The sequence below is a fragment of the Danio rerio genome, chromosome 12 (genome assembly GCF_052040795.2).
Source record: "Danio rerio strain M-AB ecotype USA chromosome 12, GRCz13ab, whole genome shotgun sequence".
Classification (NCBI taxonomy): domain Eukaryota; kingdom Metazoa; phylum Chordata; class Actinopteri; order Cypriniformes; family Danionidae; genus Danio; species Danio rerio.
In genome coordinates, this window is record NC_141032.1 from 7,106,378 (window position 1) to 7,121,692 (window position 15,315).

Genomic DNA, 15,315 nt, shown 5'->3' on the forward strand with positions numbered 1-15,315 from the left:
AATGGATTTTGCCTGGAAATTTCATTTGAGCAACTGTAAATGTGACGCAGCCTTTACACATCCCATTAGCATAAAAAATCCTCAACTGTTTCCTAACCAGGCTTAGAGGATCTGCAGTGATCTGTTCTGGTCTGGCTGTGATGAAAGCCAGATCAAGGAAGGACCAAAGCATCTCCGGCGGGACTGTAGTAGCTTGTTTATCACATTTTGACAGTAATAGGAAAGCAGTCATCCCTCTCTTCCGCACCACTCCTTACTCTCAGACAGACCATTTATCCGCCGTGTAGAGTCCCATTCAGAGCCAGAACCCTTGACTAAACCTCGTCTCCTCGTACGGTAAATCTCACTGCACTGTTCAACTCTTACAACGAACACGATCTTAAAAAAGGACTCTGTTTTAATTTTAACGCTCAAAATAGATAGCTTGCTGTGTGAATCTATAAACAGCACATATTTAAAGAATGTAAGAGTCATCAACTACTGGACGATACACTTTAAAAAATGCTGGGTTGCACACAATCCATTTGTGTTGGGACAACCTGAAGGCATAAATTTAACTTAAGTGGATTGAACAAGAAACAATTAAGTTGTAACCCCAAAAACCCAAGAATTTTGTTTCAGCTCATTTGAAATAAATAGTTTGAACAGACAGTAAACGTCATATTTTGATGTTATTTTCCATGTTACCTTTTTGTATAAACAGTCAGATGCTCTTTGAAACTTCGTTTTCTGAAAAACTGTAGCATTTTTACAGTTCTTTTTACCACTAAAATCAAAAACATTTGCTAATCACTACTTTCTGCATTAACTTACTTCACGAAATTAATAAATTAATCTAACTTGGTCAGAAAATAACAATTTAAGTATTTCTTTTTGTCTAATGTCATTTCTGCATTTGAAACACTGTGCAGTTTTGTGCAAAAATTTGGGCACCCCTCTGTGGCTTCATAATTCTGTGCTCTTTTTTTATAAGAAAAGATCACAGTGAAATGCCATTCGGTTTCCACCCAGCATTAGCAGAATCTGAAGAACAATGTTTAGGAATCAGTATAGGCTCATTTTAAAAGCGTAGCCCTATATACATTTCTGGAGATCATGAATAATGTAACCAGAAGTATGTATGGCTGCATTTCATTTTTTTATATTAAAGTTTTTTTTTTTTTTTTTTTTTTTTGTGCTTACCAGCTGACCGCTTACCTTCGTATGAACAGCTTTCCGGCAGTTATCAGAGTGTCCAGGAGCTTGCCATGAACGTCAATGGACTTGAGATGCAGAAAGAAGGGATGACCACGAAGACGGGGTTTGAGTCTGGTGAAGAACGGTTCCAGAAAGCAGGTAAGACAAAAACAATTCCAAAAATAAAAAAACAAGTAAATAAGAGCATGAGAATGCGGTAAAACGTGGTAAAAATTAAAGGCTTTTCTTTTTCTGAATTGCTTTTAAATTTGTCAGTTTAGGGGATTGGGTAGGTAGGTCAATCTCTGCTTATTAAAATAATATTCTTAATATTATAATATAATTCTTAATATAATAATATTATTTATTAAAATATTACTATTGGTTGAGTTTAGGGAAGGAAGACGGTGGGCCAGTTGATCGGTCAGTCATTCAGTCAGTCAACAGCGGCCTCTGGTGGATTTACGAGAGAACAGCAGGCGTGAATGGCACTCGTGAGAGAAATTTGAGATCTCAAAAAGCACACACAAGGCCCTCTCCTGGAAAAGTACCTGCTGGCACGTATTTGGTGGTCTCCAAAAATGTATATAGAGATACATTTTCTAAATGAGCCTGGGTTGATTCCAGATCTACCAAGGAATTCATGCTCAGACACGATACAATGTTCTAGAATGGCCATCCCAGTTCCCAGACCGGAATATCATTGAAAACCTATAGATTAATTTGAATAAAGGCTGTTCACGCTTGGCAACCAACAAACCTGACTGAGTTGGAGAAATTTTGCATATAGAATAGTACAAAACGCCTTCAGCAAGAATTCAGGGACTTATTCTTGACTATAAGAAGCGTCTACAGGCTGTTATTTCAGCAAAAGGTGGCTGTTCAAAATATTGATGTCACTATTCCGTTTTTGCACCTGCTTGTTTTTGTTAAGACTTAAATTGCATTGCATCTGTTGATTAAATAAATGTTACGTCAGAACTGAAATGTTGCTTTTTCCTTAGGGTATAAAATATATTCAAATGAAACGGCTGATTTGAAAGGCCAGCAGGCTATGGCTTGCAATTGGAAAATAAATTCACCTGTCCGGAAATGCTCTAACATGGCGTCAGGCCATCAGCCATTATTATTGCTGAGCCCTGCTACTAAATATAAGTTATACAGGCAAAAAAACAAAAAACAAAATGTGAGTGTCGAAAAAAGCTAAATGAGGGACGCTTAGTTCTGAGGTAAACTTCAATTTACACGTTTCTGGAGTCTCAAACCGCAGCACGCTCAACAAAACTATGTTTAAAATGTCTGGCATTCGCTTGAGCTTTCAAGACCCATAAAAAAAATCCAGTCTGGCCAATTATCGGAATAAATGATGGCATTTCGAGCACAGTCATCATTCGAATGCTTCACACAAACCGTTGTTATCTTTCCACAGCCGAGTCATGTCTCCCAGTAGTGTTTTTGGCGTCAGCGTAAGTGACTGGAGTTCCAATGAGGAACATACCAAACACAGCTGTAGAGGAAATGCCACAAACATCCTATCGCCTCAGTCTCCACACACACACGCAGTCTGTCAAACGCTCACGACGGAAACAAGGACTGTTTACTGGGAGGGTGGAGATGACAATATCATGATTGTGTGATTCAAGTAGGGCTTTCCAGCAGAAAATGCGGTGAGGTTGACACAATAACAGAGCAAACTTATCATTATGGGTCCATTAGAGACGTTTGAAGCTAGAGACCAAATCAAGCCCAAAGCAAGATGTTATCGGAGGATGACAAAACACGTTCCTTTGACAAATACCTTTAAAGATTTAATATAATGCTGAGAAAGTACACTGAAAAAAAAAACTTTATAGTAATAGTTGAATTTGTATTATATTTTACTACGTTTTCATATTCATACTGTACTTTGGGCAGCACAGCTCTTGATAATACATGTGGCTAATATGGCATTTTAAACAGTTTTTCACTTAATAACCTCTCTTTAAATGTTTCTGAACATTTTTTTGCAACTATGCCAATAAGTCAAGTCACTTCAAGTCATTCAGTAAAACCAACCTCTTCACACGTCTCTTTACTCCCAAGATGAAAGTACAGGATCAGTTAACCTGTCACAAATGAAGACTGACCACCGAAAGGTAAAAGTGAGCAGAAAATTGCCAGCTAATGACTGCTCAACCTTTATCCTTTAAGAAAGAGCTTCCTTTAGCGTTCGAAAATTGCGCTGATATCATGTCATTCATAAGCAAAAGGGCAGTAGGAAATATTTGGCCTATTAATAAGAAAAGAAGACCTCGGAGATATAAAGCTAGGCTAAATGTAAGACTGAGACGAAAACCAGCACCCTTTACTCTAATAGGCTGCTTCTTTATAATTAACCTGGGAAAGGTCACAAATCAAAGAGTCTCGTACAGCACTGGCGCCACAAACTCTTCTCTTTGACCACTAATGACTGCAGAGAGAGTATGTGTCAACAATGCTCAGCCTCTATTTTATCATTTATAATGTTAAACGGTATTATTATCCTAACATTCATAATATACATAATTGCTGTTACTTCTAATAGGTGTCTATGTAATTGCCTAATCGATTGAAATTCCTCATAAAGTTTGACCCCAGAGGAATTTGAGCCGCATTTGCTAATGCATCAATGCCACTGCGTCAGAAACTACATTTTCATGCACTGTAAAAAATGCTGGGTTCCACAACGATATGGGAAGTAATGAAGGACAAATACTTCATTACTGTGCTTAAGTAGATTTGTCTGGTATCTTTACTTTTACTCCTTACATTTTGACACAAATATCTGTACTTTCTACTCCTTACATTTTTAAACCATGGTCGTTACTTTCGTTTTCATGTGTTTGGTGGCGCGATCTTATATTATTTCTTGTGACTGCGCAATTTGAACGCCTTTTTGATGGAATCAATCTATTTTTCATCATAGCGAAAGTATCTACTTTTACTTGAGTAAAGGATATGAGTACTTTTGCCATCTGTGGTTCCACAAAATTGATCGTGTAGTGAAAACATAAAAAAACTACACATAAAAAATTGTGTTGCAAAAAAACTAATAGTTTTGTTTCTGCTCAATTTAAATGCAACATATGGTATGCATGAAATATTATGTCATTGCTATGAAATGATTTGTCTCATTGTGGATACGAACCCCTGTCTACATTTCTGGAGAGCGCAAATTATGTAGTTAGAGTTATGTCTGGTTGCATATTGTTTATAAACACCATGAACGCTACGGGGCAATATAACACTGCCGATGGCTTCTGCTGCTTTTTTTTTTTACCCTATCGCTGACCGGATGGCTTCGTACGGACAGCTTTTCTGGTGTTACCAGTTTTCACAGTAGCTCACCACGTATGTGACTTGGGACACAAAGCGTTGTTGACAGCAATGACAAGGTTCCAGTGGAAAAATAGTCAGTCAGTCAGTCAGTCAGTCTGTCGACAGCAAGTTGTCCTGGTTGGCTGAAGTGTATATTGTGCCCTCTGGTGATTTTACGCGAGAAGAGGACAAGCGAGAGAAATTTAAGATCATCAATAAGCATACACAGTGGCCTCTGGCGAATTCGCTAAAACTGTGAGCTGACGTATCTCCAGTTATGTATTTCGCTGTCCCCAGAAATGCAGACCTGGGTACGTATCCGCAATGAGCCTGGGATACAACATATGGAATGCGTTAGTTATTTTTTCATTGCTTTAAAATGATTTGTGTTTTGAAACATATAATGTTTATTAATCTTAAATTGTAAAGTATAACTAATAAAAACACTGTCGTTTGGGTTTAAAGAAGGTAGTGGATGGGTCAATCAGTGCTTTTTAAAACACTATCGGTTGGGTTTAGGGAGGGGGTGGGTGGAGTTAAAGTTGATCGGTCAGTCAGTCAGTCAGTCGACAGTGGCCCCTGGTGAGTTTATGGGAGAAAAGCAGGTGTGGATGGCACTCACGAGAGCAATTTGAGATCTCAAAAAGTGTACAAAGCGGCCTCTGGTAGAAAAAAAACTGCAAAAAAACTGCAAAAAACCCCAAAAAAAACATGTTAGGCGCTCTCCAAAAATGTATATAGAGTTACGTTTTCAGAATGAGCCTGGGTTGTTCAAATAAGTTGGTTGAACAAACAGCAAACACAGTTTTTCTGAGTGTAGTCATCTGCTTTATAAATGATGCTCAGGCTTTTCCTTCTGTTTTAATTTTGGGATTCTCTCAAATTTGCACAGGTGTGCTGTGGTGAACCACATGTGTATTTTATCGCATTAACCATCAATGTTTGACAAGCACAAGTGGTCACGATTTTGAACAAGTTAAAGGGTTAGCTAATCCACAAAAATGAAAATCATGAAACTATTTACTTATTCAGCATCATGTCATTTCAAACCAAATATTAACTTTAAAACAAAATGCTCAGTTTTAATTTCGTTCCACCAATATTTTGACATCTGACACAGAATTGACTTACAAAGTTTCTGAAGTGCCAAAGTTTCGGTGGAATGGATGTTCAAATGAAAGATACAGTGGGGGAAAACGTCATGTTTTTTTTCCTGAGCATAATATTTCTAAAAAGCTGTTGACATGGAATTAAACCAGATTTAGGTAAAAACCCAAACAATACAAACAAAAAGAAAACAAAAGAAAACAAATCTGATAGATTTGGTTTGTGTAATAACAATGGAATGTCACAAGGAGAAAGTACTAAACTATGGAAACATATTTAATACTTTATCTACTAATACTTTAACTTACTATACTTTTTTTTTTTCGTTTTTTTTTACTATCAAATCTGATATTTAGTTTGTATTTTCTATTGGATTCAAATCAGGGTATTGGTTGAGCCATTCTACAGCTTAATTTTCTTTCTCTGAAAGAATTTGAGAGTTTCTTTGGCTGTGTTTTGGATAATTGTCTTGCTAAAATGTCCACCCTGGTTTTATCTCCATCATCCTGATAATGTAGATGTTGGACTAAAGCAGCAAATATTAATTTACAATGACGAAGAGCAGAGGATTGCTGAAAAACTACTGAGAGATTTCAGCTGCTGTCTGAGCTTTCACTGCCTTTCTACACCTCCCCTTCTTCTTGTGTTCAATACTTTTTTCCTGTGTGATTATATTTTATTTCACATCACTTATTTTGTAAACTAATTAGATTTTTTTTTCATATATGAATTTCTTTGGCTGTTACTTACATCCGGGGAAAAATTCAAGTCAACAGCAACTGGAAAAACGGTGACTTGCTCAATACTTTTTGCCTCACTGTATACCTATAAAGTCTCATAAAAAAATAGGTCACAGTTTATGATATTAAGAAACCACTAACTAACACTACTTGCTTAATAAACCCAGTCAACTCCGCGCTGCATCCAATATTGTGGTGAGCTTCTGGGCAAACTGGTAAAAGCTGTTCGTACAAAAGTAAGCGGCCAATGGTAGGATGAAAAGCAACATAAGCCTTCGTAGCATTCGTTTTAAATATGAAATGCAGCCAGACATACCATTGGCTACATAATTTGCGCTCTCCAGAAATATAGACAGGGGTATGTATCCACAATGTGCCTGTGTTGCTATATTGACATAAATTTCTGACTCAAAATGTTTTGTTTCTCTTGCATGTTCAGTCTACTTGATCAATTAATTGTACAGCATTTAAACAAGTACACTATAAGTAACTAATTAAATGACCTGAAAATGAAAAGTAATCTGCTAATAAAGTAATCTAATTACAGTAACTAGCTATTTATAATTGATTACACTCAAAACTAATGCCAACTTACATGGAGCATTATGCAATTTATTAACAAAGTTTTAGTTGATTGAAAAGACCTAAACATTGACCTAAACATTTCTAATAATGATTTTAATGATGCAACTAGTAACGTGGCAGACTTTGGATTGAACTTGGGTTTAAACTTAGGGTTGACACTTAATCTAAAACATTTTAAAGTGAGAATAAATTGCTTGTAATACAAATCATTGAGTTTGATATCTTATGAAATGTCATTCTTATTTTACGTATTTGAAGCCATACTGGCAAGCCTAATAACATCCCCTAACTAATTCTGCCATAACTACTCATCAGTGCTGACATTTAAAGATCACAGATGCTCACTGGGAGCCCATCTGTTGAGTCATTGGAGCCAGCAGAATGATGTTGGAGGTGTTTTAATATGTACTGGGGAGAGTGGGTTCGGCTGATAGCCTCATTAGCATTACAGAGAGATCAAAACAGAGCCAATGACAGACAGAACAACCCACTATTGTTTTCCTATCACTGCACTGATGGATGGGAGCAGTGCTGCCTGAGGAGGTGAACCAATTTCTGCTGATTCTAGGACAATATGTGGTAAAAAGTTGGATATTTTAGGTGTGTCGGACGCTATTTTAAAATGTGCATGGATATTTAACCCATACTGCCATCTATAACATCATTTATTTTTGTATAAGTCTTACATTTTTTCCCCTAAACAAGGTTCTTTATGAAAAGTGAATTAAACATTTTTTAAAGTCAAAATACAATATTGTATGGGGCAACATACAGTACACCAGTAATACACTATACATACACCAGTTATATTAGTGTCAAAAATATTTGTAAACTTTAGTTTACATTTCCTTCTATATTACACACACTTTCTGAATTTGGTTGAAAAAAAAACAAGAATAGTGACTTTTACAGCTTAATCCCTATTTTCTTTTGAAAAATTAGTGTTTAATTAAGTAAACTATATATATGACCCGATCTGGCAAAATGAGTCGGAAGTCACACTGGTTTGAAGATACATATGATGTGGAAAAATTATGAAAACATTATATTTCTCTTTTTTTTTTAGCTGATTTCACAGAACAGATATTCAAAAATAATCTCACAAAGTTTCGTAGTTCAGATCATTGCGTAAAGGTGTTTAAACGACTATTAAAGTTGACGTAAAGCTTTACTAACTTTGCTGGAAATGGAAATTGCGTTTCTCAACAAAGAGTTGAGACAGTGACAGACAAACAGTGACAAACACTAATCATTTGTTAAAGGAAAGCTCCATTTCAAAGCATCATTTGATGAAGATTTTGTTCACGAGATACATCTGTCTATGACTTCTTCCACCAATACGATTTATTTTAACGCATTATTTAACTATTGGCATCTCCATTATGATTTTTTAACACTGTTGCACTGTTCAACCTTTCAGATTTTAGTAAATCTTAGAAAAATTGCCTATTAAAATATTTATTTAAATAAAGTTGAAGTCAGAATTATTTGAAGTATTTTTTCTTTTTTAATTATTTCCCAAATGATGTTTAACAGAGCAATGTTTTTTTTACATTATGTCTGATAATATTTTTTCTTCTGGAAAAGTCTTATTGTAGCTTTGTTTTCTTTCTCTGAACGCATTTGAATTTTGCTAATTTTGCTAAAATGTCCACCCTGGTTTTATCTTCATCATCCTGCTAATGTAGGTGTTGGACTGAAGCAGCTAATATTCATTTACAATGACGAAGAGAAGAGGGCTGCTGAAAAACTACTGAGAGATTTTAGCTGCTGTCTGGGCTTTCACTGCCTTTCTACACCTCCCTTTCTTCATGTGTTCAATACTTTTTCCTTGCATCATTTCATTTTACTACGCATCACTTATTTTGTAAACTTATTAGACTTGCTTTCTTTGCATATATGGATTTCTTTGGTTGTTACCAACATCCGGGGAAAATTTTAAGTCAACGGCACCTTTAGAAATATGTTTTCTGAGACATATGGTGATGGATTCAATACTTATTTTCACAGCTGTATTAATACCTGTAAAACTACAAATGTGTACCTCACAGCTCATAGAAAGTACAAAAGTGAACCTTAAAGGTACAAAAGTACCCTAAAGCTACTAACGTCTACCTGTATTGTACAAAATTGTACCGTTTGAAAAGGTACCACCCCAGTGGTAGATTTTATTTTTAAAAATGTGTGTAGAACCTATATTGAAATTGCAATGGCTCTTCAGCAGTTCTTTGGGGCGGTTGCTATATAGCACTATATACACTCTATAAAATCAAATGATGCTAACAAAGAACCACTTTTAGTGATACATAGCACCTATTTAGTGCCATATATAGCACATTAATCACCCCAAGGATCATTGGAGAGCCATTACATGTTCTAAATAGCACTTAAAGTAGTTACAGTGGCTCTATTTAGCACCATATTTTTTTAAAGAAAAGAAATCTACACAAAACTATTGAGAAATAAAGTGTTTTGTTTTCAGTAAATGATTTAGGGGTTCTTTTGACAGTCAGACAGTATTAAGTGTGTCTTAAACGCCCAAACACTTCAGATACATAAATAAATCTCTCCTCTAAGACTATCACTTCCAGTATAAAGAACCCATAACAAGCGCAAAGCCTTCCAAACACCCCTATAAAGAGAGGTTAACACATCATAGCCCTTCACTACTGGGACACTTCTCCTGGATCAGAAATCTCCTACAAATCACTTTCCTCTGATCGCACATTAGAGACGCAAACAACTCGGTCGCCCAAAACTAGAGTTCAAACCTCAGCACGGGGATGTTAACGTCATTTAACCAATGTCATTTTAAAAGGCGGCAACGGCGCCAGGCTGCACACTGCCATGATAAACGGAGAATAAAGTGCAGAGCTGCAGCGGGACGATCGCTCTGAAAGCTGACCGCAGTTATGAGCACTTAGTGTTTAACTGGTGTTGCATAGTTCAGGATCACCGCACTGAGCTGGCAAAAAAAAAAACTGTCCAAGGGCCGTGTTTTCCTGTGGCATCAGATGAAATGAGTACATAAAACAACGAACTCGAGCTCTAGCGATTACTGAAGCTCAAAACACAGCTGTAGTGTGGGGTTCGGCAGCCAAGTGGCCAGCATCAGCTGCTGAAAGGTTAAAGGTCAGGGTTTTGGTGACAACCATTTAAGATGTACGGTTCATTTTGCTTTACGATATAGAAATTGTAACCGTTTATGCGGAAGGGGCTACAATGTTATTGTATGTTAAAAGCACACTGTGTTTAACTGACCTGAAAACAGACCACTTTTCTGAATACTTCGGCCTTTGTTCTCTTCTTTTGACTTTCTGCAAAGACATAAAAAGCTGTCAATATCGGTCCACTGGAAAATAAATGGCATATCATCTCATAACAAATCTGTTTTCAAAGTATATAATAATAATAATAATAGTCGACGCGGTGGCGCAGTAGATTGTGCTGTCGCCTCACAGCAAGAAGGTCGCTGGTTTAAGTCTCGGCCGGATCAGTTGGCGTTTCTGTGTGGAGTTTGCATGTTCTCTCCGAGTTCCTTTGGGTTTCCTCTGGGTGCTCTGGTTTCCCCCACAGTCCAAAGACGGTACAGGTGAATTGGGTATGCTAAAATTGTACGTAGTGTATAAGTGTGAATAAGTGTGTATGAATGTTTCCCAGAGATGGGTTGCAGCTGGAAGGGCATCCACTGCGTAAAACATATGCTGGTAAGTTGGCGGTTCAATCCGCTGTGGCGACCCCAGATTAATAAAAGGACCAAGCCGAAAAGAAAATGAATGAATAATAATAATAATAATAATAATAATGATAAATTTAAACATACTCAAACATGTAAAAAATGCTGGGTTACACGCAATTCCGTTCATATTGTCTCAACACAAACCGATTAAACTAACTTAATCATTTTTTATAAATTTAGGTAGGTTTAACATAATAAAATCGAGTTGTTCCCCCAAACAACTTAAGAACTGGGTTGTTTCAACTCATTTTAAATTAATTTGAACAAGCAGAAAGTCATTTTTTGAGTGAATGTATAATGTTTCCCCATGGGTGTAATGTATTTGATACTGATTATTTTATAGTTTGTACATGGCCCTACCCTTACCCCTCAAACCACATAGGAAACCTGTGACAAATTTTGAATGTAAAAAGACCCTGATGATAATGAATTTCAAGCGGTTTGAATTACTAGGACACTAAGCATGTCCTTAACCTCCTAGGGCTTAGTGGGCACATAGATGGACAGCACATTTTAGCTCTTAAGTGGCTATTTAAAATACTTTGAATGTTTTATTTTTTTGTTACAGACATACAGTATTATCATGCAACTGTTTTGCAGCATATGAAATGTCCCAAACACTATTTTCAAGTGTCCAAAATGGGGTTAAAATTTTGTTTTTACTCTCTGATAGTCAAAACATGTTCAAAAAATGTGACATATGCATTACAAAACAGTCAGGAAAAACTGTTTTATGTGAATTCGGACCACGAGTCCACATTTATGGACATCTTTTTTTTTTTCTAAAAGTACATCAGATCAAAAGATGATACTTAGGTCTTATTCTAATTAGGTTCCAATAAGCCCAAATAGCAAAGAGAATGAAAAAAATGCATGGAAAAAAACCCATTGGGCCTTAAGAGGTTAAGGGAGTACAACTGGGTCATACACTGCAAAAAAAAAATCCTGGTTGCCATAACTTTTTAAGCTGAACCAAATTAAGCTTATGAGTCCATTGAACAGCTTACCTCCGTATAGACGGCTTTCCCGCTGTTACTAGTTTGTCAATTAGCTCAACATGTACATTGGCGGACTTGAAACGCAGAGAGAAGTTGACCATGACAACGAGGTCCGAGTCTGGTGTAGAACAGTTCCAGAAGGCAGTTAAGACAAAAACAAAAGCCAAAAAATAAAATAAACAAGTAAATAACAGGGAGAGAATGTGGTTAAGTCTGAAAACTTGGTAAAAACCAGGCAAAGGTGTTGGATTGCTGGATTGCTTTTAAAACTGTGAGTTGGGTTTAGGGAAGAGGGGCTTTTGAAAACACTGTTGGTTGGATTTAGGGAAGGAGGAGGGTGGGTCAGTCGATTGGTCAGTCAGTCAGTTGACAGCGGCCTCCAGTGGATTTACACGAGAACTGCAGGTGTGATTTCTCGTGAGGGAAATTTGAGATCTAAATTGACACCTCTGAATTGTTATGCTTTGCTACTTATCAGCTTTATTCAATTGTGAAAAATAGTATTCATTAATGGTGAGAGCAATATCATTAGTTTAAATTATACAAATGAATCCATTTTGGAGGTAATAAATCAGATAGAAATAACTCTGTCTACATATTCACTTTTTTTTACACAGTAACTCAGCTAAACTTGCAGGGAATATGCATTTAATGTTTGTTTTGTGTCACAGGCATTCTGACAAACGATGTGGCAGCGGGTGAAGGACAAACGGAGTTACTACTTGATGACATACAGCTAAATTCTGTTGGGCTAAGCAAGAAAAAAAAAAACAGAGAAGCAAATCAACACCCGCAGAGGCCTGGCGAACACACAGGACTTCTGTTTGCTCTCAGCGAGCAAACACTGAAAGAGACGCCGCGGTTTCTCCCTCACTCTCGGGCCCTCACTGAGGCTTTTATGAGAGCAGATAGTCAAATTCTCATTTCGAGATCTGCGTTTAACCTCAGTCCAGCAGGCGCTTGTACCACAGAGCTCCTAACTCCTCTCATCTCATTTCTCTTTAACTAGAGGCCCCGCTGATGCCACAGCGCACATTAATACTCACAGGCTGCTAGCCAAGCACCACTGCGTCAAACTCCACGGCGGATTCATTGCTGAGAACACCCAGTAGCCGAATTACATTTCAGGCGCACTGCAGGGACGCGGCAGCACTCCAGGACTTAGATTTGCAGCGATAAAACAACCATAAAACCAATAAGTAACAGACAACATAAACACACACACTCATGTCATTGCTGTCAAATTTGGCCCTGTCAGCTGTGTTCAGCCAAAACGCGTCTTAATAAAACACAAACAGGCTGCATGATCAATTGGTGCATTTAAAGTGCATCTACAAAGTTTTATGTACCATGTAATGCACATGTTTAAGTCCCTGGTTTTTATTTCAGAGAGTGAAATAGATTTTATTTGACTTTTTTTTTTCTTGCAACAAAATTCTACATTCAATTTAGGAGATTATTTTTCATTGTGAATGACATGTTATTCATTTATGATTACCACTGTTGGTAGATGCTTCAACTACACCATTGTAAAGAAAATTATTATATTATATTATATTATTAATCAAAACACTTAAAGGGATAATTCACCCAAAACTGTACATTCTAGAATAGGCTCAATCTGAAAATGTAGCCCTATATACATTTCTGGAGATTGCGAATTATGTGCCCAGAGGTACATATGGCTGCCTTTTGTCCTTAAAACGAACGCTACAGGGTAATATGACAGCTTACCTCTGTATGGACAGCTTTCCCACTGTTACCAGTTTGTCCAGTGGCTCACAGCATACGTCGGTGGACTTGAAACGCAGAGAGGTGTTGACCACGACGATGGGGTTCGAGTCCGGCGTAGAACGGTTCCTGAAAGCAGGTAAGACAAAAACAGAGCCAAAAAATAAAATAAACAGGGTGAGAATGTGGTAAAATCTGAAAATATGGTAAAAATCAGGCTGCTGTATATATATATATAACAATATATATTACATAGATTTGTAAATTGATTTTATAAGGGTAAATTTATATAGAACATGTTTGTATTGCATTGTAAACTAACTAATATATTTATTGAGAAACATAGCAAAATGTACAATAAATGATTTTTAGCAATTGTTATTCATTTAAAGTCTAAATATTTATAATTTTTCTTTCACTTGTACTGATTTCAATAAATCAAATAGCTTACAACTACTACTCATACTACTACTACTTCTAATAAAAACCAGAGGGAAGCTGTAGTCCCAATGATATCAAATACACTTAATAAATTAGCTTGACTTTTCCCCAGTAATTTGCTTACATATTAACACTAGGTAAAAAAAGAAAAACTGCATTTTGAATATTGATAGTATACAATTGAAGGGTAAAGTACAAAAAATAACAACAACAAAAGTAGAAAACACAAATAAAATAAACAATTGAAAAGGTGTTTTGGCGGTGGACAGCAAGTGGGTTTGTTTACAGCTTGTCATCTCCACTCTGAAAATATGCAACTCAAATCTGGAGTGCTCACAAGAGTGCAGGTACAAACAGCACGCATGACGGCAAATGAAGGGCCATACTATTCTTTTCTATATTCCAGTGACATGTTATATTACTGGTTACAGTGGCACGATGGCCAAGGCATATCTTCAAATGTCTGCACTGGAGCCGTGCCTGATCTACCCCTTCATTACGAGAGCCAGACTGCCAAACTTATATTTTTCTATATGCCCTGCCTTTCAGAAATAATAAAATGCTTGGGTGGGATGCCATCAATTTTTTTTCCTCTCTCCAAAAGTATGTTCGCAAGTGCAGCAGCGGGTGCGATTCTTCTCTTTTTTTTTGCGCCAGGATGATCACAAACATCTTTCAAATGCTAACTTTCTCTGTATGGATATAAATTACACAGGAAGAGGAACACTTAGCATGTAGTTTAGGAAACCAAAAACTAGCCAAAAAATGGCTACGAATATACACAGTTTACAAAAATAGATGCTATGTCTGGATTGCCAGTCTCGTGAGTTAGCCTGTTACGCTAGGCCTCGAGGCTTTTACGCTAGGTAGCTTTTCTCATGAAAACAAAAGCTCTGAATTCAAGACACAACACTTAATTACCACAATAAAATCAATCTTCAGCTTGACACTAAATGTTAGACTTCACCATACTCAGTGCATTTGAAACACAACCACAATCCCATTAGCCACCAGGCCAAACTGGCGGCTGGGAGCTTTTGGATGGCATCCAGTAGAGCGAAGGTAAAAAAAAAGCGTGTGTGTTTTATGTATTTAGTCCTTTTAAGAGACATGCTCACACACCCTGACACTTTATTTTGGCTCCAGGATGTGCCGTTTAATACTTTGAAACGCTCTCTCCGTCTCTCATCTGAGGGTTAATTATAGAATTTTAAATATCCGTGACGCGTGGGCAGGTACCCGTAATAACACATAACGGCAGCTTGTAATTATTGACTTTATTTACTTTTCGGATGTTTGTTTGAAATAATGCACTGCTGGTATCGTAATCTGGAGATCAAAGAGCTGAGGACATTATTAACACGCGCTCATCAGGCGAGGATAACCATTTAAAGTGTAATTACTTTGCCAAGCCCAGGATAATCGTGTTTTTTCTTGCTCTTGGCATTTTTGATACTATGAT

At 36.9% G+C, this 15,315-nt stretch overlaps 1 protein-coding gene across 1 annotated transcript; it reads right to left on the reverse strand.

The window, feature by feature from the left end:
- Positions 1–1,174: 1,174 nt before the first annotated feature.
- LOC147841265 (uncharacterized) lies at positions 1,175–14,217 on the reverse strand. Its single transcript, XM_087275463.1, has 4 exons — positions 14,191–14,217; positions 13,416–13,633; positions 10,206–10,261; positions 1,175–1,308 (listed from the first exon to the last, which is right to left on the reverse strand). The coding sequence occupies exons 1-4, from the start codon at positions 14,215–14,217 to the stop codon at positions 1,226–1,228; spliced, it is 384 nt and encodes a 127-aa protein (XP_087131589.1). The 3' UTR covers positions 1,175–1,225.
- Positions 14,218–15,315: the final 1,098 nt, after the last annotated feature.